Source organism: Diadema antillarum, unplaced genomic scaffold (assembly GCF_040938485.1).
Source record: "Diadema antillarum isolate AM-2024a unplaced genomic scaffold, OU_Dant_1.0 seq00000508_RagTag, whole genome shotgun sequence".
NCBI lineage: Eukaryota > Metazoa > Echinodermata > Echinoidea > Diadematoida > Diadematidae > Diadema > Diadema antillarum.
The window spans coordinates 268,199-291,474 of NW_027271463.1; the positions used below are offsets into that span (position 1 = coordinate 268,199).

Genomic DNA, 23,276 nt, shown 5'->3' on the forward strand with positions numbered 1-23,276 from the left:
CTGTATATGGTCATTTCTGAAGCAGTTGAGTCTACTGAGACTGGACAATAAGCTTTCATTTATGCAGAATTAACGACAATTATGTGTGTGCACACTATACATGTATATGTGTGTATCATAATGCCTAATGGAGTACAGTTGAACCTCTCGTATCCGGACAAGTCGGGACCGGGGCTCATCCGGATAAGGGATTTGGCCGGATACGGGAGACTCAATGCTTTATACATGTACATATACATACACATGTACTGATGTAGCCCATTGTAGTACCACATGCAGTAATGTGTATACTGCAACCTTTTCATTGTTACATTTGGGGATGTTTGGGGATGATAAAATGTCTGAGGGTAAGCAATTTGGAAGGAAATTTGATGTAATGTTTGTTAATCATGTTGGAAATAATATGAAATTCATGTGTGTTTGTGTAGGAGTTCTCAAGGAGTTGGGAATCCCCCTTTCCTCCCGTAATCATTTAAAAAAAATTACGGCGAGATTGCGCCCGTATAATAGAGAGATCTGGATAAAGGGAGGCCGGATAATAGAGGTTCAATTGTATGTGTATAAATATATACGATATAAGATATTCTCTCTCTCTCTCTCTCTCTCTCTCTCTCTCTCTCTCTCTCTATATATATATATATATATATATATATATATATATATTAAAAAAAATATATATATATATATTAAAAAAAATATATATATATATGCCTATAGATACATAGAATCTATCTATGCCAATGTACAAGCATAAATTGTTTGTTATGCAGTTCCCAGCAACTTCACTTGGAAATGGTTCTGAAAAAAAAAGAACCCAAATGTCTTCAGTCCTCATAATATTACACAATATCAGTGAAAGAGCTGTAATTAGTCTAAATTTCAAAATATTTTACTGGTAGTCTGCTTTTTGCACGGTTTACACATGCTGAATTTTAATGACAAACAAGACAAAAGTTTAAAATAAAACCTGATGCAGTTAGTGTTTTTGTAACAAATGCATTCAAACTCATAAATGAAATATCTGTCAGGTTGATATCAAGAAAACCACTGAAATATGATAACTTCATTTCTCCTAGCTTAGGAAGAAATACATAAACTACATGAAAAATAAAATTAATCAAAATATCTATTTCTTTACCAGGAAATTCTTGAAATAAAATCAGTTTGCACAAAGTTGAGTTCCATCTATGAAAATTTCTACAAATAGGCGCAAGAAAAGGCAAACTAAAGGTGCAACAAAATACAACTCAAGCAAATTGATTTCACTCCTCAAAAACATAAATTCATCTTAAATTACTACTCCCTCCCCCCCAAAAAAAAAAATGCAGAGAAAGGAAAAAATTATCATTTATCATAATATATACATGTATATTATTATTATTTTTTGTGTGTTATTCAGAGCCTCTCTAATGGGATATCTACAATTGTATTTCACTTTTTTCCAGTCAAAATAGACTGCCATTTTGAATTTTGACAAGAAATTTGAAAGACGTAAGTTACTCAACATGAGTACACGCAATTTTGACAAATGGGGTGCAAAAAAAAAAAAAAAAAAAAGAATTTGAAGGAAAATTGAATATGCAAGTAATTCAATGGCAAACAACCAACCAAATATTGCTGTGCCACTATTACCAGGGTTCAGAACAAATCATACATATGTTCACTTGTTCCAAAATGAATAAATTTCTTCTTTCTCACAAATCATTCATGAATTAGATTGTGTTTTCCTCATTCCTTAGCTTAGAACACAATGTACCGGTATATCATAGCTTGTCTTTTGTTATATAAGAAAAAACACCCGAGACAAACGAGAATTTTTGCATGAGCTGTCTTTTTATCAACAGAATGGGATATTTGATGGATGACACTTGTGAAGAGCTTTAGCACATCATAGCCAACCTTTATGCATGCCTCATAACTATAAAGTTAGTTTAACCCATTGAGGACGAGCTGATTTTGCTATAACGAACGTTTCCCATAGAAACCTGCTCAAGGATACTCGGGACTAGTCTTCAAGGGATTCAGAAAACCAGAAAAAAGCTGATTAGCTATTTACATCTTGCCTGTCAACAATAATGCTTGCTGAAAAGGTTTTCTAGTATTGACATACGACACTGACAACGACAATGAGCACAACAAGCGAAAAAACTTGCTTCTATATAATAGGGGGTTCTAAAGTTTACCACAAATTTGAATACATTGATAAAGTAGCATAGAAATCATCTCCTCGTTCTTGCCTGATCAATTCCATACAGATGTAAACCCAGACACACTAGTTGGAGACATTTTCATGCAGAAAAAGCAACATATCTGAAAATTCTGTCACACTTTGCTTGTTTATTTGTTCATTATAAGCATTGACACTTCACGAAACATGAGATTAACTGCATACCAGATGAAGCAAAATGGCTACCGAAAGACTTGAAGTACAAACAGAGAAAAAAGCAAACAAACGAGAGAAATATCTCGACCAAAATTTTGTTCACGGAATCTCTAGTACTAGTAAAGAACGGCAATAAATCATTGTAAAGAGTGTATAAAACTGTATTCGTTATCCAAGTATGAATACGTTGTTTAAGTAGCGGAGCATCAAAAGGTTATTGCACTTGTGGTTTTCTGCTTTGCAGATTGTCAGCTTTGGTTCCATTTTGGCTGCCATCAAGCTTATATCAACTGCCACACACGCACATGTGTACACCACGGGTACAGCTATTTCGTTTGCTTTCACACAGCTTAAATTCTATCATGTGATGTGCCAGGTCAGCAAATGTCCGAGAATGAACACAAATGAGAGACACATGATGACTGACAGGTGACATGATGAATGTCGTTAGAGGAAACACATCAGTGTAAAGATTGACGTTTAGATGTACGAAATCAATACAAGTCATGCCAAAGTTCCTACACCATATGAAGAGTTTGTTCGCAAAAACCGATAAGTCCATTTTTAAAGATTTTGAAGTACGGTCTGTGTCATAGAGTACAAAATATTACCTTTTAAATGATATATTGGTTACTGCATATAAAGGTACATTTTTGAAGTTATGGTCAAAAGAAGCAAAAATTTTCTTATTATTCTCTTTATTTTTCTTGATCTTTAATCACAAATATCTCCATTTAGCAAATATGGACTTATCGGTTTTTGCGAACAAACTCTTCATATATGCAAAATTGTCATGCAAAATTTGTTTTCTGGAGCCCTCTTAGACAGGTGGAGGATATTCAAGACAACTGGAGGACATTTAAATCACCTTGACTTGAAGTTTGCAGCATTTTGGGGGCAATCCTATTCCTACATTTGTCTCCTGCTTGTCAAACAAAGCTATCTGCCTTTAGCTCCTGTATGCAAACCTTAGGGTGGTAGGCTCGTAAAATATATTGGGGGGGGGGGGGGGGGGGGCGGAGCAAAGCTCTGCTCACAAAACTTGAATATGTAGCTTTTTTTTTTTTCATTTCCTACCGAAACGTAATATATGAATCCATCAATAAGTCATCTCAATCCAGTAAACTTTTTTTTATCTTCCTATGCCATATACTCGTAGTATTTTGAACACCACAGAAGACTCTTCTTTTTTTCTTGTTTTTGTTTGTTTGTTTTGTTTTGTTGTGTTATTTTGGGGTTTTTTTCACATTTCTGGCTCTTTCTAAATTTTGGATACACCAAGCCTAGAGTCTCTCAAATAGAACTGATGTTTGGACAATATTTCTACAAAAAAAAAAAACAGGAGCAAAAAATAACAAATCTTAATCTTGGCAGGATAGTCTATATGTAGTGGGTGGTGAGTAGGCAAAATTTTGGAACCCTTTTCTCTAGACTTAGATTTTTTACTTTCAACCAATACATGTAATTTGATCTTTTCCCCTTTCTGTTACGAGACACAAACCAAACAAAGCATTGCAAACTAACTTCAACCCCTACCACCAAAAGCTATTACATCACCTGTAGGGAAAACATAAAATTTTGGACTTGACACATATTTTGCTACATATGACATACACTACATTGCCAGGTCTGTCAGGTTAAATGTTTATATTTTCCAATACAATTTGTGATTTAAATAAATCATAATTTTCATTTCTTTTTTTCATAAACACCAATGCCATTCCTACAAGAGTACATAGTTTATATATTCAGTGGTTGCTTATCATAGGGCCGACATGCTTAGATATATTTCCATATGGATAAACAAGCATTAGTTGATTTATTTGGTGTAAATTGTGTACAACAGATACACATGACAAACAACTTGAAAAAAAAAAGGTTTGATGTGTATAAAATATATATAGTATACAGAAATGTTAACAACTGTTTACAATAAGAATGAATCAAGTACCAATACATAGTAATAGAAATTCAAGTTTGGGGGATAATTTCACGAAGACCTACAAGAAAAAAAAAAAAATGTTATGTCCGTCATTGTCATCATTTGGGAGCACACTCTTGCACATCTCCTATTAATTCTTTGTGCCGTGATTCTTTCTTGGCAACACTCAACATGAAACAAATTTGGTTCTGCGCCCTTTGCAGCAGACATCTTTCAAATAACATCTCAAATTTCATGACACGTAAACGGATACTGAGATAAAATGAACACAACCCAAAAATCATGATATGTAACTTCATGTTGTCTGACAAGGGAAAAGGAAACCGTGATGGTTTATGACTATCCTTCCATTTTCTTGTGAGTGTTGAAGGAATTTTCTGTCCATCTGGACGAGAAAAAGCTCCTCGTCCTAGGCAAATATTACACTGCTTGTGATTATCATGACTCCAGATCGCAAGCTGCACACAGTCCACCTGGCACAGACAGTACTCATTAAGTTATAAATTACAAACACAGACACGCTTAATCACAGGCCGAAAATCACTAATACGACCATTCTCTGTGTCTTCATGCTGGGGGGCAAGGTCTTTCCTAGAGGGAATAATGGAAGAGGCACATCAAAGCCATTACACAGTTTCTTCAGGACAGACAGAGCACTGCACAGGCAAGCACAGAAGCAGAGTTTACAGAGCAGCTTCCACACATCTGCTTTTTCCCTCCCCACAGAAAAGATACAACCAGGAAATAATTGGTGCTTTGAGCACTCAAATAAAGCCAGTATTTACCATTTGCAGATGAAAAACAAAAAGCAACCCAGTGTCAGTGCTTCAAAATAGTTCCATAATATGAGTTAGGGATTGAAACAATCAATGTGAAAACATTAAACAATATAGTCATTGGTAAGCACTGTTAATATACAAAATGTGAACAAAAGTTGATCACAATTGTTTCTAGAATAAACTATCTATAGGTATGGTTTATCAAGAGAATCAGTGATCTCTCCTCATATTTGTGGCTTTATTGCAAAATATTTATATGCTAGGGTGTTTTGTGATACAACTGAGCTATGCATAAACATCAAATGCAATATGATAACTCAAACATTTTTTTTTTTTCAATCACTGCTCCCAATGGTAAACAGTGGCTCTACGGTTGATAAACAATTTTGTATATAATCATTATCATGTTTTTATAATCCCCAAGACACTATAATCATCCATTTAAGATCTGGCACGACTATAACCCTACATGTATGTGAGGAATATATAAGACAAAGATGGCTGTTTACCTTCTTTTACTGTAAACTGCATACATGGGCTTGAGCCATAAACTGAGAAACAACTTGTCAGGTATAAAGAATTCAGAAATCTATCATTTAGCCTTTTAAGACATACAAACCATACTGGTCAACAGCTCAAATGTCGGGAAAAAAACATTAAAAAAAAACCTCTTTTACTTGGTGAATGCTCTAGGGCATTGCTCATTTGACATTGTGTAGTACCACATATGATATTAGAAGGTAGGACTATCAACATTGGCAGATATTGAGAAAACATAAGATTTGTCATACCTGTTTGCTCCTCTACGACTTCAAGGTAATATGCCTTTTCTTTTTTAATCTTAAAGTGTATAGAGTAAAATATCCCGTTTGCGGCAGTTTAAGCATTGTTAAGGGTTTTTCCAACTTGTAAACAAATCAGGCAAATTATTTTCAACCATTTCATATATCATAGACAAGATTATTCATTAACGCAATTGTTTTCATGAAAGAAATTTACCATTGACCAATGCAGTTTTCATGATTTACCAGGGCAAAACCCGGCACAATTTTCGCCGATAAGGGCGATATGCGACGTAGTATTTCTGCTTGCGGCACGATGTACAATCCCTATGCAATACGCGCGTGCTCCGCGATCTTTAGCTGAACGCCTTCACATGTCTCGCGAACATTGCGTAAGCGCCAATTCCCATTGGGAAAGCACGTGAAAATAGCGTGCGCACATGCATTGGCCGCAAACAAGATCGCAATTCTGGCGGTGTTGTTGATGTCTTTCTCGTGTTTTTCTCATTTTTTTCGATGGTAACATCCACTTTCCGAAAAAAATGGTGGCCCACATCGGCTCGCGAAAATTCTATTTTACGTGAGGATATGTTTTCAAAATCCATGAACATCAAGAAAACAGCAAAAAATCCAGTTTCTTGGACCATTGTTTCTTAACTGTTATGTTAAGAAGTACCGAAAATTTCATTTTGGATGCGATATGTTGTCATTTAGGTGAGAAAATTTCACTTTCGTCAGAGATCGTGCCCATTTTATCGATTGGTTTTTGTTGATTGCTAGTGTGTTAGTATATGTGTAGTGTGCATGTAACAGTGCAATGCTGTGTTTAGCTGTATATTACCGTGTATGTTGTACCTGCCGCGAACGGCTGCACGGCCGCTTACTGACGCAGTTACTCTATAGGTTGGGTTTTTTTTTTTTTATTTCTCAAAAGATACCAAATATAATTGCTATACATATAAGAGTGTGAGACACACTGTAAAACACTTTCACACAATTTCTACAATTTAGGGAGTTGATGAATTGATAGCAAAATGTCATGACTATTTTTTCCACCCTTTTTGCTTATTTCTTTACAGTTTCCACACTTTTTACAAAAATTACTCAATATATTGGGTGTTTTACATAATGCTGAGTAAGGTACTTTTTATTATTATCATCTTTAAGAACTTGTAATTTGTATGTTGATTTTATTGAAAATGGTGAATGGCTTAAAATATGAAGGAGGAACAGCTATGATTACACTATTTTATACACATTTTTTTTTTTTTTTTTTTTTTGGGGGGGGGGGCAATAAGAAGGTTACTATTTCCAGAACGATGCAAATCATTACTCTTGACATGCTCAACCTGTGATTCAATAAAAATCTTTCAATTAGTTGTTATCTCAGAAATTCAATTCTGAAAGGACTTGGAAATGGATTAAGGGTTATTGCCCATTAAAGGTTGCAACCTCTGCGGCCATGGTACAAACATTAGGAATCTCAGGATTGACATAGTTTGTGGATTAATTCACTGATCCACGACAGCTCTGTGATTTTTGCTTCCTTGGTGAGAGATGAGAGCTCACAGCATAACATGTGTGTGCATGTATGTGCACATATGGTGTCTGTTTTTGTGTGTGTGTGTACGTTTTCAATATGCAATACACTACTTCATTTTGATACAATCATGTGTGGCTGTGTAATCTTAACAACTGTACATATCAACAGATCACCAGCGCCCATTATTTTGAATTTTATAGACACCACTGACGAATGTTTCAAGTGTTGAATTAAGGGAGAATGCCCTTCCCTGCCCATCCTAAACCCATCAAACACTTAATACAACATCCCCAACCCCTCCACCTCCCCACTCACTATCCATCACACACACAGGACTACCCCGCCCCCGATTACCTAAAACCATGACCAATTCTCTTCCTGGCACCTAACCATAAACTAACCACACTGATATCCATTTTGATATTCAAATCAATTTCACATGTTGCATGCTCTTGGTATACCTGAGTTTCCCCAATGGCTAGTAAGTTAAGTTCAGAATTCTACCAAACTTGCGGCATAGTCACCACACTACTGTGTCACCTGCACAGGCTGATCAATCTTTACTTAGCTCATATTATCTTACATACAATAGTCAACATGTTGTTAAAGCACTTATATTTACAAAAAATTCAACAGAAACGTTCATAACTTGTTTGGTTTGTGTGTGCAGGTTTTAAAATGACCAGCATCTCATGTGGAAGTACCTCAAGAAGAGGCACCAGTATGGATGATCTGTACAAAGCATGCCGGTGGCTGGCAACAGCTCTAGTCCACGTCCAAACACGACTCCGTGTGCCGCATCAAGTCTGCGTGTTTGTTGAGGGGGAATTCCCGCAGACAGCGGGGGCACTGCAGGGGCTCCTCCCCACCATCAGACGGACTCGCCTGGAGTTTGTCCACAGCATGAGATCCGTCCTGGGCACTGGGGCCGTCCACTTCATCCCGCCCCTTCCCAGAGGCAGTGGCAGTTGCGGGCTCTGCAGGTTCCGTGGGAGGGGAGATCGGGGGCGAGGAGAAGGAGGAGTACGCTGGCGAGGACGCGAGTGGGAAACTCTGGGGACCGTCACGGAGCACGCTGCGTGGCAGAGTTGGGAAATCCTCCAGGGATACATGGGTGTGTCCACCACTGTGTGGGATGAGCTCTCTCCCCTCCTGTCACAAGCAGAATAAAATAATAATCATAGGTAAGTTTCTGACAAGCAAATACTTCCTTAAGTGGAGAAAGATGGAGCTAAAAGCATTAAATCAATGCACAGTATCTCATAAAATATTTCATCCATATTACAAAATGTTGCGTTTACATTCATTGTCTTTATGACATCACACAGTCTTCACAAAAGTCACACCATGCTGTTCCACACATGACGAGTTTCTTTCCTAGCAAGCTGTCACTGAAATTCATTCTGTGCAAGTACTGATTACTTGTTGAAACCCTGGGATGTTTCTACTTACAATTCATCATGGGGATTTTCTAGAATATATCTGTACCAGGCCCACCTTCCCTCCACACAAATTCCCATGCTACTGGATCTGTAAGTATGAAGTTTCTTCCTAGAGGTCATGACCTTACACATCTCAATATTTACCAGGGTCATCCAAAGTGTTAGATACTAGCCTTGAACTCAATCAAAATTTTGTAAAAAGTAATAAAAACATTCTCCACACTTTTATTTGTCTTCTGTCTATATTTACCTTTAATACTGATACTATCACACTTGCCCGTTACATACGCTAGCTGACTACGGAAGAAATTATGCGATATCTAATGCCCGTTTGGAGCCATACCCTGTACAAAATAAGACTACCTTTTGATTACTTCTCATTAACTCTTAATGTGCCAGGCCCAAAACCCCTAACGTGCCAGAGGTTTTTACCTAACGCCAGAACGTTTCGAAACTGGACTGACAATGAAATTTAAAACCGCCATATCTCTGAAACTATTGACTGTTTTGAATTGAGTTCTACACGACATATATCAAGAAATGTTTGCTCTTTCGTGTCATGCAGTCAGTTTGCCAAAATATCTATCTGAATCTGAAATATTGTAGAAATAATTGATACATCCCAAAAATTATTAGAAATTTTTGTGTAGTGTGGAAAAAAAGAGTCAGTCGTGTTTTTTCTTCAATGGAACGCTCCCTTGACTCTGTGAGAAAGTTTTAGAGCAACATCTCCTCTTTCAAATGATAACAAAATTGCCTTCTAGAATTGTGTGATTCCAAAGATACTAGCAGTTTATTTTGTCTTAGTAATTTCTCTTTCTGCCTCAGAAATTCATTCCCAAATCGGAGTCCTTTAGTCCCAGATTCTGTATTTGAAACTAAGGTATTTGTCCCGGGCCCTGAAATAGTGTCTTTTGTCCACCTGACAAGCAAGAATCTGCTAATCCTCCTTTTGTCTAAGTGGATCGTGGGCGGGCGTACTCTATTGAAATCGGCAGGCCTTTGTCCGCGCGCAATTCCTATGCTAGCGTGGGGACGATTAGTGACGTTCACCAAAACAAAAGGATGAAAGACTTGACCGACGAACGAAAGCTGACCCTCTTGAGGGACAAAATCAAAGCAGCTTCCCGCAGGACAGCGTCCAAGCGGAACAATGTGAGTGGAACTGCATAGACAATACACGCAGAGTGAATAGCATACACACGCGTGGTTTACTTATGAGACTTTTGATCCATACACATCTCGCAGAAGGTGCGCCCATTGCGGATTTCCCCGACGCGAAAAAATACATCTAGCTGAAAAATTGTGTATTTACTCAAAATTTTCTAATGTAAGCATGCTCATATTTTTAGTGGAAACGATGGCTATGCTAATCAGCTACCAGTACATATCATTGGCAGTTTCTTGGTGTAACATATTACGGTACCACAAGAACTCAAATGATCAATGCTTTTCTTGATGTTCTTAGTCGCCGATCGGCGACCATGGCACGTCAGGACTAAGGTCGCCGTTCGGCGACCATGGCACGTTAAGAGTTAATCATTTAATTGGCTTAATCGTATATCTATTGGTGTCTCTTTATGGATTTCTTTATTCATTCATGTACACTTTTTCTTTATTTACTATATTCATTCTATCAGAGAGTATCTATGAAGAGCAGGAGTGAAAGTAGAGTAGTAGCAAGCTGTAGCATACCCTTGGTGCATTCCTTTCATCTTGGATGTACTGCATAAGTTGCCGGATGTGTGTCTTGAGTTCTTTGATCTCCTTATCAGCTTGATCCAGCTGAAAGATGGGGGGAAATGAATCATAACTCCATGAGGAAAGTTGCTGCATGTCACAACATGTTATGAAGAAAACTAAACAATGAAATGTGGGGGCGCTGCGGCATAGTAGATAAGACTCCCAACTCCCGATCGGAGGACCCAAGTTCGAATCTCACCCAGTGCTTACGTCCTTAGACAAGATACTATTACCCACCATGTCCCTCTCGACCCAGGTGTATAAATGGGTACCTGGCAACACTAGGGTAATAATAATGGCAGGGCCCTCTGGTAGAGCAGTGGTAACATTGAAGAGGCTACCCTGGATAAATAAGACCTTATTATTATTGTTATTATTAAAAGTAGAAAAGTTTGTTACTTTTTTTCCATCTGGATCACTCCCACGTAAGAAAGAATTAGTATGAAAGCAAAGAGAGAACATAGGTTAACAATAGAATAGCAGCAGTTGAGAATGGGAGTGCCAATAGTAATCCCACTTTGAGGTCAAGCTATATAATCAGATATAGCAGGCAACCTTCTTGAAAGGTTTCAAAATCTATTTGACAAGTGCCCTTGAGTGTAATGTCATTGAGAGGGTTCTTCTTTGGAATGAACCAAGACCAAATGACCAAAAAAAACACAACAACAACAAACAAACCTGGAAATGGAAAAAAAAAAATGTTGCTAAGAGGTCTGCAGGAAGGCTACTTGGCAGCTGAAATAAAATTAAAACCAGGCTTGATATCATTCAGGTACCCTCACACATGATATATTGGGTATTTTTTTTTCTCTGTTTGTTCATATCCAACATCATCTGATAACATCTGGCAGTATCACGCGGGAGCAACAAACACCACCGGCTTCTAGCTTGATCGATGCATTGTTACGTGGACCTTGATCTGCAGCGAGTGTTTTTTTGTCACTGGCCCACAGCCAAGGGTGGAAGGTAAGTTTGTGGGTACATGAGCATCGGTCAAAACTCTTACTTTGCTGCTCAGCTCCCTGATGTAGTTATCGCTTTCCAGAATTCGCCGGTTCAAGATGCTGTTCTCAACTTTCAGTTTCTCTTTCTCCCTATGCTCCTTGTTGAAGTCTTCTGTGAACTGTTTGAACTACAAGGAGAGAGACAGCACGAGAGACAAAGAAGAGAAAGTTATGATCTTGTTGACAAATTCAAAAACTCTTTGCACAGTTGCCAAGTGCCTTGCTTCAACACAGATAACACACACTAGCGCAGTCTACCACCACAACTATGTGCTCACAAGACTACACAGCCACAGATACAGCACCATTCAACAAGAGATGGCGCTCTAACACAGCAGGCAGGGACGGCACATTGATTACTTGCGGTTTACATTGTACGTAAAATGTGTCATAATGAGAGTAAAACAGTAGAAAGAAAAGCGGCAGCACATATAAGGACAATTCAACATCAACTGCATTTACTATCACATTTGGTATGCACTCCTCTTTCATTTTCTCCCATGCATAGATTACTGGCAATTACTCCTGCAGTATTGCAATAACTATTATTTCACGCAACACTGTCATGACTGGAGTGTTTACCACTGTGCATTCCGCATCAAAATCCCAACTCTTCTGGGAATGGTATTTCGTAAATCTTTTCTTAGGTCTAGCACTTGAAATCAAGGAATATATCAATTTATTTCCTCTAGTCTCGGCGGGTTTCCTTTTTTTTCGCTACCATTCACCAAGACGGCTGCCATGGAATTGGCAATAGATCCATTGAGAGACAAAAAGAAGAGAATGGAGGGGGGACCAACAAAATGAAGACAGACCCTGGAATCACAAAAAGACAGATGCACACACACACACAACCCACATCGTACACTCACCTGCTGCTTCACAACCTCCATGTCATAGCGGGAGCTCTCCTGCCTCATGCACGTTACCTCCCCCTCCAGGTCCAGCACCTTCTTGTTGAGCTTGCGGATGGTGCTCTCCCTGGCTGCCGCTACAGCGTGACCTACCCCTCCCTGCTGATGTTGCTGCTGGTCGTTCATTTCCTGGAGCCGCTCCTGGAGCCTTGACATGGCCTCCTCATAGTCCTTGATGTTCCTCTCAAGAACCTGGAAGAAGGACAAGAAGGTAAACTACAGGTAATCAAAAAAAAAAAAAAACCCAAACAAACAAAACAAATAAATAAATAAAAATTGATCTTGCACCAGATACCACCACAGAACATCTCCAGATAAGATTTTGTTGTTGTTGTTGTTGTTGTCGTTGTCATTGTTGCTGTTGTTGTTTTAAGCCAGGTGTTTAAAACCTCAGTTTAGATGCTCAGCAGGATGATGCATCAAGTTCCATAAAGTTATTAGAATTGGAAACATCTACTTTGTTGCAATACTTGGTAGAAAACCAAACTTCCTGAATATTACTTTTGTAAAAAAAGGGGAAGAAGTAGGGATATACAGAGTCTAAATAAGCATATATTTGTTGCATTAAAGGTACATAAAAAAAATCAAATTCCATGGCACCCACCATTAAGGGATCATCCTGAACCTAGTATACTGATGGAATACATTCTGGTTTATTTTATTCTATTTATCACAAGCAGTAATGTAATTGCTCATTGTTTTTACAAATTCTGGTAAGGTTTATCAGGCACAAAACAGAAATATAAACCTGAGAGAAATAGGTGTCACAAGTAAAAACACACAGCAATAAGAATTCAAAATTGCTTTTACTCTCTCCCATGCTGCCACACTTCAGATTTTGAGGGAAGGAACGCTAGACCAGCAAACAGCAATGAAAATTGTTGATCTCAGATATAATTATTCTGAGGCCTACTGAGTAGTTGACTGCCCTTGTGTTGTTGTTGTTGTTGTTGTTGTTTGTGTGTATGTGTGTGTGTTTGTGTGAGGCCACAAATGGTACCAGCTTTTTTCTTTTACCAGGATCAGCATGGGTCAAGGATATAGTCAGGCTACCAGGCAGTCCATCCTACCACATCAGACCAGTATACAAACATACTCTGTATTCAATATGCTTTTATAACAAGCCTACAACTTTACAACCACATAGCTTTCTTCTGTGCCTTGTCTCACATAGCAATATTTAATGTTAACAAAGTGGTCCCCATGGTACACCGTAAACACACAGCACAGGCATATCAATTACAATAATACTTTGTTACAGGGATATGAGCAGAGGAATAAAAATTGCAAGCTCAGAAAGACAACAAACTAGTGGTCACTGTGTATTAAAGCATATGCCGTGATACTGATGTCATCACAGACAAGTGTAAAGAAGGTTCATATGGAAGGAACAAACATTGGGTGATGTTCATGATTTGAAGGGGTTGTCAATCTGAAAATGAAATAAAGTTCATTATATCAAAACACACAAATTCCCTATACCTTGAGGCTCCTTACCCAGAAAATGAAAAAGGGTTTGTTAATAATCCAAACATTTGCCAAGTTTTTCCGAAGGTTCATAAATCCAATCTAAGATAGGTTGAATATTCCAAAGGTTCTTTAATCCAAGAATGTATCAATGTTCGAAATTCCAAATGTTCCTTAATCTGATAATGAAATAAGGTTTGTTATTCCAAAGATTTGTTCAGCTGAAAATGAAATGAAATATGTTAACCCAAACATGTAAAGACGGTGAAAACTTAATGAACCTTTGAACTTAGGAACCTTATTTCATTTTTCAGATTAACAAACCTTCAAAACTTTCTTCCATTTTCAGATTTAAACCTATAAAATGCAGTCCTTATTTGATTTTCGGAAAATTTCAAACCTTGGGGAAAACGGACTATAACCAATGGACCTACCTGCTTCTGGCTTTGCACCTCATTCTTGGTCGTAACCAGTTCCGTGATGGTGGCCTCCTGCTTGGTGTTGAAGCGCTGCCACCTCTTGTTCATCCGTACCACCTCTTTGAGGTGTGTCCCGAGCTCGCTCTTCTGCCGCTCCAGGTGGTTGACCTGTTCCTCGGTCAAGCGCAGCTGCTCCTCCAGGCTGACTGGTGTGTCGCTGACCACAGGTAATGTCGTCTGCAAAGGGGCAAACAGTTATGTACTCTTTATAGAATGGGTTGAAAATGAATTAGTGAACATGTGCTCATTTATGCCAAGAACTATCATAGATTGGAACGCACTACTACCGTCAGACACATCATAAACAAGGATTCTTTCAAAACAGCAACCCTCCATCACAACCAAGAGCAAAGCAAAGTCTAGTTTCTAAGCTTCTCTCTCCACGCTGTCAACATCAGCGCACCCCCTGAAGTGTCTGGTTGGACAGCATCAAAGAAGAAGTACTATTAAACTTTAAAATGCGATACCTTAGTTGCTTCATGTTTGATTTTGGTAATTTTTATTTTTCTGTTCCCAAATCTCGATTTGTTAACACTAATAACAGTCAATTTGGATATTAGTTTGGAATTTAAGAGTGAACACACAATAAAATGTTGAGATAGTTGGCAAAAACAGGTTCAATGTTTGGGAGTTTTGGATAAATTTACAGACCATTTCAAGTGGCCACTGGACAAGCACGTGAATCCTTGCAAATAGCAGTGAACAGCAGCAACCAGCAAGATAGAGGACACAATCGAGGGCCTATATTAAGTATAGTTTCAGCACACAGTTTGCAAACATGTAGGTCAAGGACTTACAATATAGGCACACAAAGTAGTCAAAGTGAACAAGCACAGACATGTTGTTGCAACATGCTATTAAAACACTTCCCTGTCCCTCTCTTCATTTCACTGAGCATGTCCCTTCAAGTTAGTCATTGGATAAAAGTTTGGGCTTCCAAACAGTCAGATACAATGAAAAATTTCTGTTCAACATTAAAGGTATAGTTTACCATTGGGAGCAGTGATTTGATGATGCATATTATGCATGTGTCAGCTGTATCTCAAAACATCCTACCATTAACATTTCACACTAAAGCCCAAATATAAGGAGATATCGCTATTTTTCTTTAAAAAAAATACCTGTAGCCGGTTTATTCTGGACACAATTTTCTTGTAACTATTTTCACATTTTGTGTATTTAACAATACTTAACACATTATACTGATCAACATTTTTACTTTGGTTGTTTCTATCCCTAACTCACATTTAAGATCTATTTTAGAGTACTAAAGCTGGGTTTTTGTTTCATCTGCAAATGATAAATTATGCCTTTAAGACTGACAAGCACTAAAAGTGTATTAACTATACACTTTACTCCGACCACTGAATTTAAAAGCACTGATTCTCGACATCTTCCATGTATTCCACTCTAATTACACTGGCAAAGGACATGACTCAAAGCAGAATGTCCTTCATCCTTTTCTTCCAGGCAAGAGACACGCCTCATCCTACATAGATGACACATGACTTCAATCAATGGAGGAGTTTTGTGAATTTTTATGAACACAAATGACTTCTGCATGTTTCAGTTCCTAATGAGGAAGTGCTATGCAAAAAAAAAAGACAGCCCACACCCATGTCAAATATCTGACACACAAAGTAAATGCCTATTTAATACACCCACATACATTGTAAGTCCCCCACATTGTACTCCCTCTAAATAACCCCACTGACTATCAAAATCCAAACATTGTTATGTCCTGTTTGTATATGCTGTCATTCCATAGTAACTGACAAACGGAGTGAACTTTACATGAAAATAGAGCAAATCTGCTCGCACAGCGCAGGATATTTCTTTACCTAGACCTTATTACATAAAAGTTGAGATCAAACTTATTTTCCAAACTTATACATGTAAGTTATATTTCATGCATTAAGACTGATCTCAACTGTAACAGCGTCCAGATTTGGTTGGAATTAGTTTCAACAAGCTTGCTGATGCCCATATTAAGATGTTCCCATCGGTTTATAGAATCACACAGAAAAGCGTGAAAAGAATGCTAGTTATTGTCACTAACTTGCCATCTGCAAGTTCCCCATCCCCTCCCCCCCCCCCCCCCCCACTTGAAATACCAGAATGGGTACGTTGATGTAGACTTAGACATGTTTGATTTTCTGATTTTAGTAAGTCTCTGAACACTCAATCTGGATAACATTTGATTTTCTGAGTTCAAATATCTTTAATTGCTTTTTTTCATGGAAAAGGGCCCTGGGGTATTCAGACAGGCAGATGGATGGACGTCCTTGAAACTATCAAAACCTCCAACACTCTTTGGGTTAGAGGAATGAAAATACAGCTGTAGGGTTTTGTTTTTTTTTTTTTTAGAAATGGGTAGGATCAAATCTCCAAATCGCTCATGACAGATAATGATCACAAAAGGAAGCCAGTAGGACAGAAGGAAGTCGTTGAGTCAATGCAGATGTCCATCATAGAAATTCAACGCATAGCAACCGGTAAAGAAGGGACAAGTTCAGTTTTTGCTCTTTGCCAACTGCAGGCATTGCAGAATGCCCTGCACTAACTTCAAATGTCAAATGTATCATGATGTCTAAGAAAGGGGATTTCAGACCACACTTTGCAATTATGAATGATAAAAAAAAATATGACAGCAATTGATTTTAGGTTTAATGACATGCCACTAGTACAGGCCATACCTTATCTCATGACACTATCAAAATCCACTAAACTCTGTATTTTTAAGAGAATTTATACATTGATCTTGGAAGCAAGCTTCAACTGGTGAAAGTCCACCTACACTGTACATGATGTAATGAACACACTATGCAAACACATGTGTAGGCCTATTTGGTCCAAGAATATACACATACATGTAGTTCCCTTTTGCAGAAATTAAGAATTATGTATGTGAATATGTTTAAACAAATATGGAATGTTTATTTCAACTAGTAGGCCCTGATATGCAATGTTGACTGTGTCAATGAGTAAAATAAAAGACCCTTGCTGGTTTGATCACATCGAGATTTCACAATATTTCCCTACATGATCTATACCACACATCCCACTGATATCCTTGATATCTGCTAAACTGACCACAGCTTCCATGAGTCATCGGTCATCTCTTTAATAAATTATACACAACAACCTCATGGCCCTCAAAGTGGAAAGGAAAAATACTAGGTAACCATCAAAGGGGGCATATCAGACCAAGTCCTATTCTGTGGGTATCAGTTACATAATTAAAGAGGAAGAAAAAGAAAGCAATAAAAAAGAAAACCACACAACAGGGTTATTCATCGAAGACAAACTCTAGGCCTATACACCAGCATTGTGTGCTGATGATAGGTACCTTGCGGAGGTGACGAACGATTGGCAATCTGCAGGAGGATGGCTTGTCCTAAATTTCAGGGCTGCCACAACTCACGGTAAAAAAAATCAGGGAGATTCCAAAAGTTTTCAGGGACATGCACCTGTGTGTGTTGCATGAATCTAATGCATCAAAATTATATCCCAATTCGTGGCAACTTTTTAAATCAACTTATTCATCAAGAAAAGGGGAAATAATTTGTCAGGGATTTATCTGCATCTGCACAGAGACTTGGCAGATCATCTGAGTTCCCCATCCACTGCAATCTCCCCATCTCTGCCAAACCTGAATGTTTTGATGCTTCTCCTTGGCACGGACACAGTACTTTGGAAGGAAAGCTGTGATGCAAAAGGGAGGGGGGCAGGACCACTGATTAACACAATGCCAGCCATCATCACAACTACAGTACCACAAGAATCCTCTTCTTATACAGGACACTTTGTATACAAATGATCGTTTAGTTCCAGGATGATGTGTTTGTGGTTGGTGCAGAGGACCACAAAACCTTAAAAACAAATGCTCATGGTTGCAACACATCCTCTTGGGAATCAAGCACATGACCTCGGCTCATCTCTGGAATGGTAATCATGACCTTCATGCTTATCACTCTGTTCTTGGCAACAGCTGGAAACCTTTTCTTTCCCTTTACCTCCCACAAAATAACATCCTTGTTGGCCAAGGACGACTTCTGGCAAAAGATGCAGGCACTCCGGGTCGCCCAGGTGTCGCTGTACATTGTAGGTCCATTTCACAACATTGGCAAGTCTTGATGTTTGAAGAATCGACTTTCTGAAAGCTCAAACCTTGGACTAATCAATTACATTCCTAAAATCATATTACTAAGTGCTTATCTCTCTTCTTGGGAAGAGCTGACAATGTTTGCCAATCATCTCCTATAAACTAATTAATTGTAATAGGCCTATATCCTATTTGGCCCAGGATGACTTCAGGCACAAGTGCAAGCATGTCCAGCTGTACTGTAGGGCCATTTTAAAATGAAATGTCACAATGTTGAAAAATCATCGCGCTGGAGAAATTGATCATTCAAGCTCAAACATTATCTGTGACACTAGCTTAATCTGCTACACTTACTCTGCTATAAAAAAACAACAACTACATATTGTAAATAATATGGAATAAAGGAAAATTTTGAGAACTTTTGCCACCATTATGTAGCTCATGCACAGAAGTTGGCTCAGCAGTCTGCAATGATGCATTTTCTGCAATGATGTAACAAAAACCTGGCCAGCTGGCTGATTATTACTCATGGACATTGGGGGGGGGGGGGGGATCTCAATATTGAATGGGAGTCATATGAGACGAATTTCATAATTTTTATCAGGTGAGCATTCTTATTGCAAAATATGACAGCAAACTTCATAGAAAAGTATGAAACATTGCACCTTCGACTGATATTTCCAGGTAGATTGCATGCCTTGGATGAGAACCTGTCCATATTTTCCTCTGAATGTGATTTTGATTTTTACTTTTATTTTTATAATTATTTTTTTCCTTTTATTGACAGTATGAATGGCTCTAATCATGTATGTATACAAAAAACCACTAGCCCAACTGCACCAGGGCTACTAGAATTCACTGTCACACAAGAAAACAAATGGACATCAATATGCTTGTCTCATGGATGGGCCCTGGTCCAAATATCCATTCAGGCAAGAGGGGGGGGATTATAATCATGCATTTATATCTTTTTATTGTTATGACTTTTTTTCCTAACACCCTGCGGAACCTAAATTATGACTCACATAGCGATACAAGTGCAACCACTGACTGTATGTGCTGGCAAGGGACGACTACGTGAGGACTACCAGGTATCAAGCAGGTTATATACATGCAAAATGTTTGCATTGAAAACACACCAAAGAAGAGAATTTTACAATGTTTGGTTTACGATCTGTAGCAGGTATGACTCAACCATGAGTTCATCTCACTTAAAATGAAAATATCAAACTATCTGCATTTGTAGCCCAGTTTGTGTAATCTGTACTGGCCTGATAACCTTGCATTATCGACATTCAAAACCTACAGGAGACAAAACATCAATCTTTATTATGGAAGAAGTTAAATTCTCACATGACTGGCCAATCACAGATCCCATTATGTTCAATGCTTTACAGACGTGTATGACAACTAGAAATAAACAAACAAACTCTGGCAAGACAATCTGCACTAAAAGAAGTCTCTGTTGTTATCAGATCAGACTGTGTCCCAACATGCTTCTCTAGCAGTTGTTTACACATCTTGCCTAGAAACTGCACTAACTGATGCCTTTTTCTGCAGGTTTATGACAGAAAATGCAAAGGCTTTCTATGTTCTACATGCACAATTGCACAACCATGTTAAAGCTGGCAATAGAACCCATTGCGAATACAATGCATTGATGTACAAACAGAAACATAACAACATTTTGGAATGCAAGTACAATATAAATGTAATGCATTATCAAGGTACAGTCATGACCTTTGCTGAGCTGTGTGGTACACGTACTTTTAACTCAGGATACAGCTGTACATTGTGCATAAAGTAACGAGTTCCTGCATCTGATAAATACAGGCCACCAGCATTTGGCTCCTAGCCAAACACAGTCATGGGGAATCCCCCTCAATAGCATGATTGCTCAATACAGAGGTACAACGTACCAGGGGTGGGGAATTTATTTTTTTACTTTCTACATGTACAGTGTACGTGTACTTGTGTCTACAGTGAGCAACCAGTAAATAATAGGCTTAAAGTACTTATCTCTCTTTATAATTCATATATATGATAACTCTGTATACAATGTGTCATTACCACACATAGACAAATGAAACAAATGGCCCTGTGGAAAATTACTAGTGTACTCAGGGTAGGGCCTATCCTTTCAGTACAATACAAATTTGGGAACTTCTTCATACATAGACTTAACAAACAATAAAGTGGTGTAGATTCCTATTCAGTTTATGCATAAAAATAGCCTTTAATCTTGACCTTCCCAATGCTTATTCAAATCAATAATTAACTGCCATTAAATCTTCGATGGGGGGATAAATGTTGTGCAGGAGTCCTCATCAGAGCCATGCATGCTATACATTGTACGTGTGCAATGTATTGTATGTATCTATCACAACTTTGAGAGGAAATTCCTCTTACCCAACAATGGATGTCAGATGAATCAATACTTAAGCCAAGCTGAACAAAAATGCACTAAACATGGAGATATACTCCTTACAGTTGAACAATACCTAAAAAGGAGATCAAAAAGAGCACTGTGTCATGCTTGGTAGTCTCTCTCTCACAGGCTCTCTCTTTTTTTCCATGCATATTTCATCATTCGGATTTCATCCCTGATAGATGGGGAATTTTTGTTCATCGTCTAGATAAAAAAGAAAAAGACATAATAATGCTACACTTTGGGATGGGGTCTATCATACTGCAGCCACTTTTGGGCAAGTTTCAGCTGCAATTACCTTCCATAGCACCTCAATTACACTAACTTCATTATTCTTCTGTATAAAGACCATCTTCATTCCCACCAGCATCCTGGACTTTTCTAGACTCTTCCATCAAGTGAGCATTTCAATGGATTACCTATATGGATAAATTTTACATAAGTGGCATTCACCACATGCAAAAAGGTTTATTTAACTTGCATTTTCAATTTATGCATACAAACAGGAAACAAAAACCTTTAAAAAAGTTGTTCCTGACAACTACAAAGTTTTTCCAATGCTTTAATACTCAACATAGCAACCACTAAACTGTATGCAAACTGGATTCTCACACTGAAATGCAGTGAGTTGTATCGGTGGATGAAAATAACTTGTTACTAGGTTCAAAGAGGGAAAATATCCAAGACTATGAATACATTACATAGAAAAAAAAGACCAAGTCTCTTCATTCCAAAATCATGATGTTGGATTTCCATTCATCAAGAACTTCATATCTCTTGAGAGGGCAAATACACAAAGTTTCTGATATACGTTTCTGCAGCTGAACTGACAATTTCTAGTGATATCTCACTATTACACATGCTTTCTCTGATGGCAAATCCATCAAGAGCTGCACATGCTACTCACATACTGAGTTTAAAATAGATTGAAACACGCAAATGATGTCAGGAAGGAACCAGCATATGGTTTAAAATTTTCCCTTAACATCAACAAAAACAAAACAAAAGAAGACAGCAAAAGCACTGGAAATTACAAGTCCATGGTACTAAAAGAAAGCACATGAAAAAATATAGGGCCCATACTTGTATGAAATCACAATGGAGGCATAACACAACTGGCACTGCCTCAAACAGGAAGAATGCAAAACTACATCCACTTGTTTTTTTTTTCCCTCTCTCCTGTGGGAACAAGATAACATTTCCAGTTCTGAAATAGACAGACATGAGTCTGCATACTGGTACATGTAAATAATACAGCTGAACTCTTTTCCATGCAATAACCCTACATTTTAAAGGGAATGTACAGTTTTGGTGGAGATGAGAATTGGGCTTTTAACTTTTTGCGAGATACCAAGAAAGCACTTATGATATAGTACGGAGCATACCATTTTAAGAGGAATTCAAAGTTTATTTGATGAAAATTGGGTTTGGAATGATTGAAACATCAAAAAACAAAGTAAAACAAAGCCATCTTAATAAAGTGTGGGTCCCACACTTTACTAGAATTGTTCTTTTTAGGATATCTCAGCCATTTCAAAACCAATTTTCATCAAATAAGCGTTGAATTCCTCAAAGAATTAAATGTTCCTTCATATTTCATAAGAGGTTTCTCATTATCTCACCAAAGAGTGTTAGAAACCTGAAATTATGTCTCAACCAAAACTATACGATCCCTTTAAGGCTTCTGATCTTTTAAATTTCAATGGTTCTGTTGTGGAAAACCTGTTTGATTGTGTGAAGGACACCAAATAAATTTCTGGAGGCTATTTTACAGAAGCCTGTGATACCAAGTCTACTTCATGAATAGATATAACACAGACCTTTGAGCCTTGTCCCTGCCCCCCCCCCCCCTTAATGTCTCTACAAACATATTGTTGCTCCTTTCAGGTATCTATGGCAAATGCGTGTTGTAGCATAATCAAACCGTCCTCAACGGGTTAAACTATAGTGAGACTGGGAATCCCAACTACCCATTTCACAAGACACATTTCTCAACTGGTCTTCAAATATCAAGGGAGCTAGAACTGCATGCAAGTATTTTTGTATTTACACCCCTGTCTGTCTATATTTCTTTCACACCCTGTCAAGCAAACTCAATGGCCCGAATTCACGAAGGTGGTACAAATGAAACCATGGTTTAAACCATGGACAAAAACCATGGAGCACCAAGTGTCGAACGGAATATTTCGTTACGAAAATGGTCATTTCGTCGATGAAATGATTATTTTGTAACGAAATGACAACATTTTGTAACTAAATGAACAT

General features: G+C 38.0%; 1 protein-coding gene across 2 annotated transcripts in view; it reads right to left on the reverse strand.

Annotated features, from left to right (window-relative positions):
* Positions 1-7,190: 7,190 nt before the first annotated feature.
* The window catches only part of LOC139734082 (uncharacterized), a 28,727-nt gene continuing 12,641 nt past the window's right edge, over positions 7,191-23,276 (reverse strand). For both annotated transcript variants that reach the window (XM_071644897.1, XM_071644896.1), the window contains exons 3-7: positions 14,434-14,655; positions 12,491-12,724; positions 11,621-11,746; positions 10,567-10,656; positions 7,191-8,581 (exon numbers count right to left, since the gene is read on the reverse strand). In XM_071644897.1, coding sequence (XP_071500998.1) covers positions 8,195-8,581; positions 10,567-10,656; positions 11,621-11,746; positions 12,491-12,724; positions 14,434-14,655 — 1,059 coding nt within the window. In that variant the 3' untranslated portion in view covers positions 7,191-8,194. The remainder of the gene's footprint in view (positions 8,582-10,566; positions 10,657-11,620; positions 11,747-12,490; positions 12,725-14,433; positions 14,656-23,276) is intronic.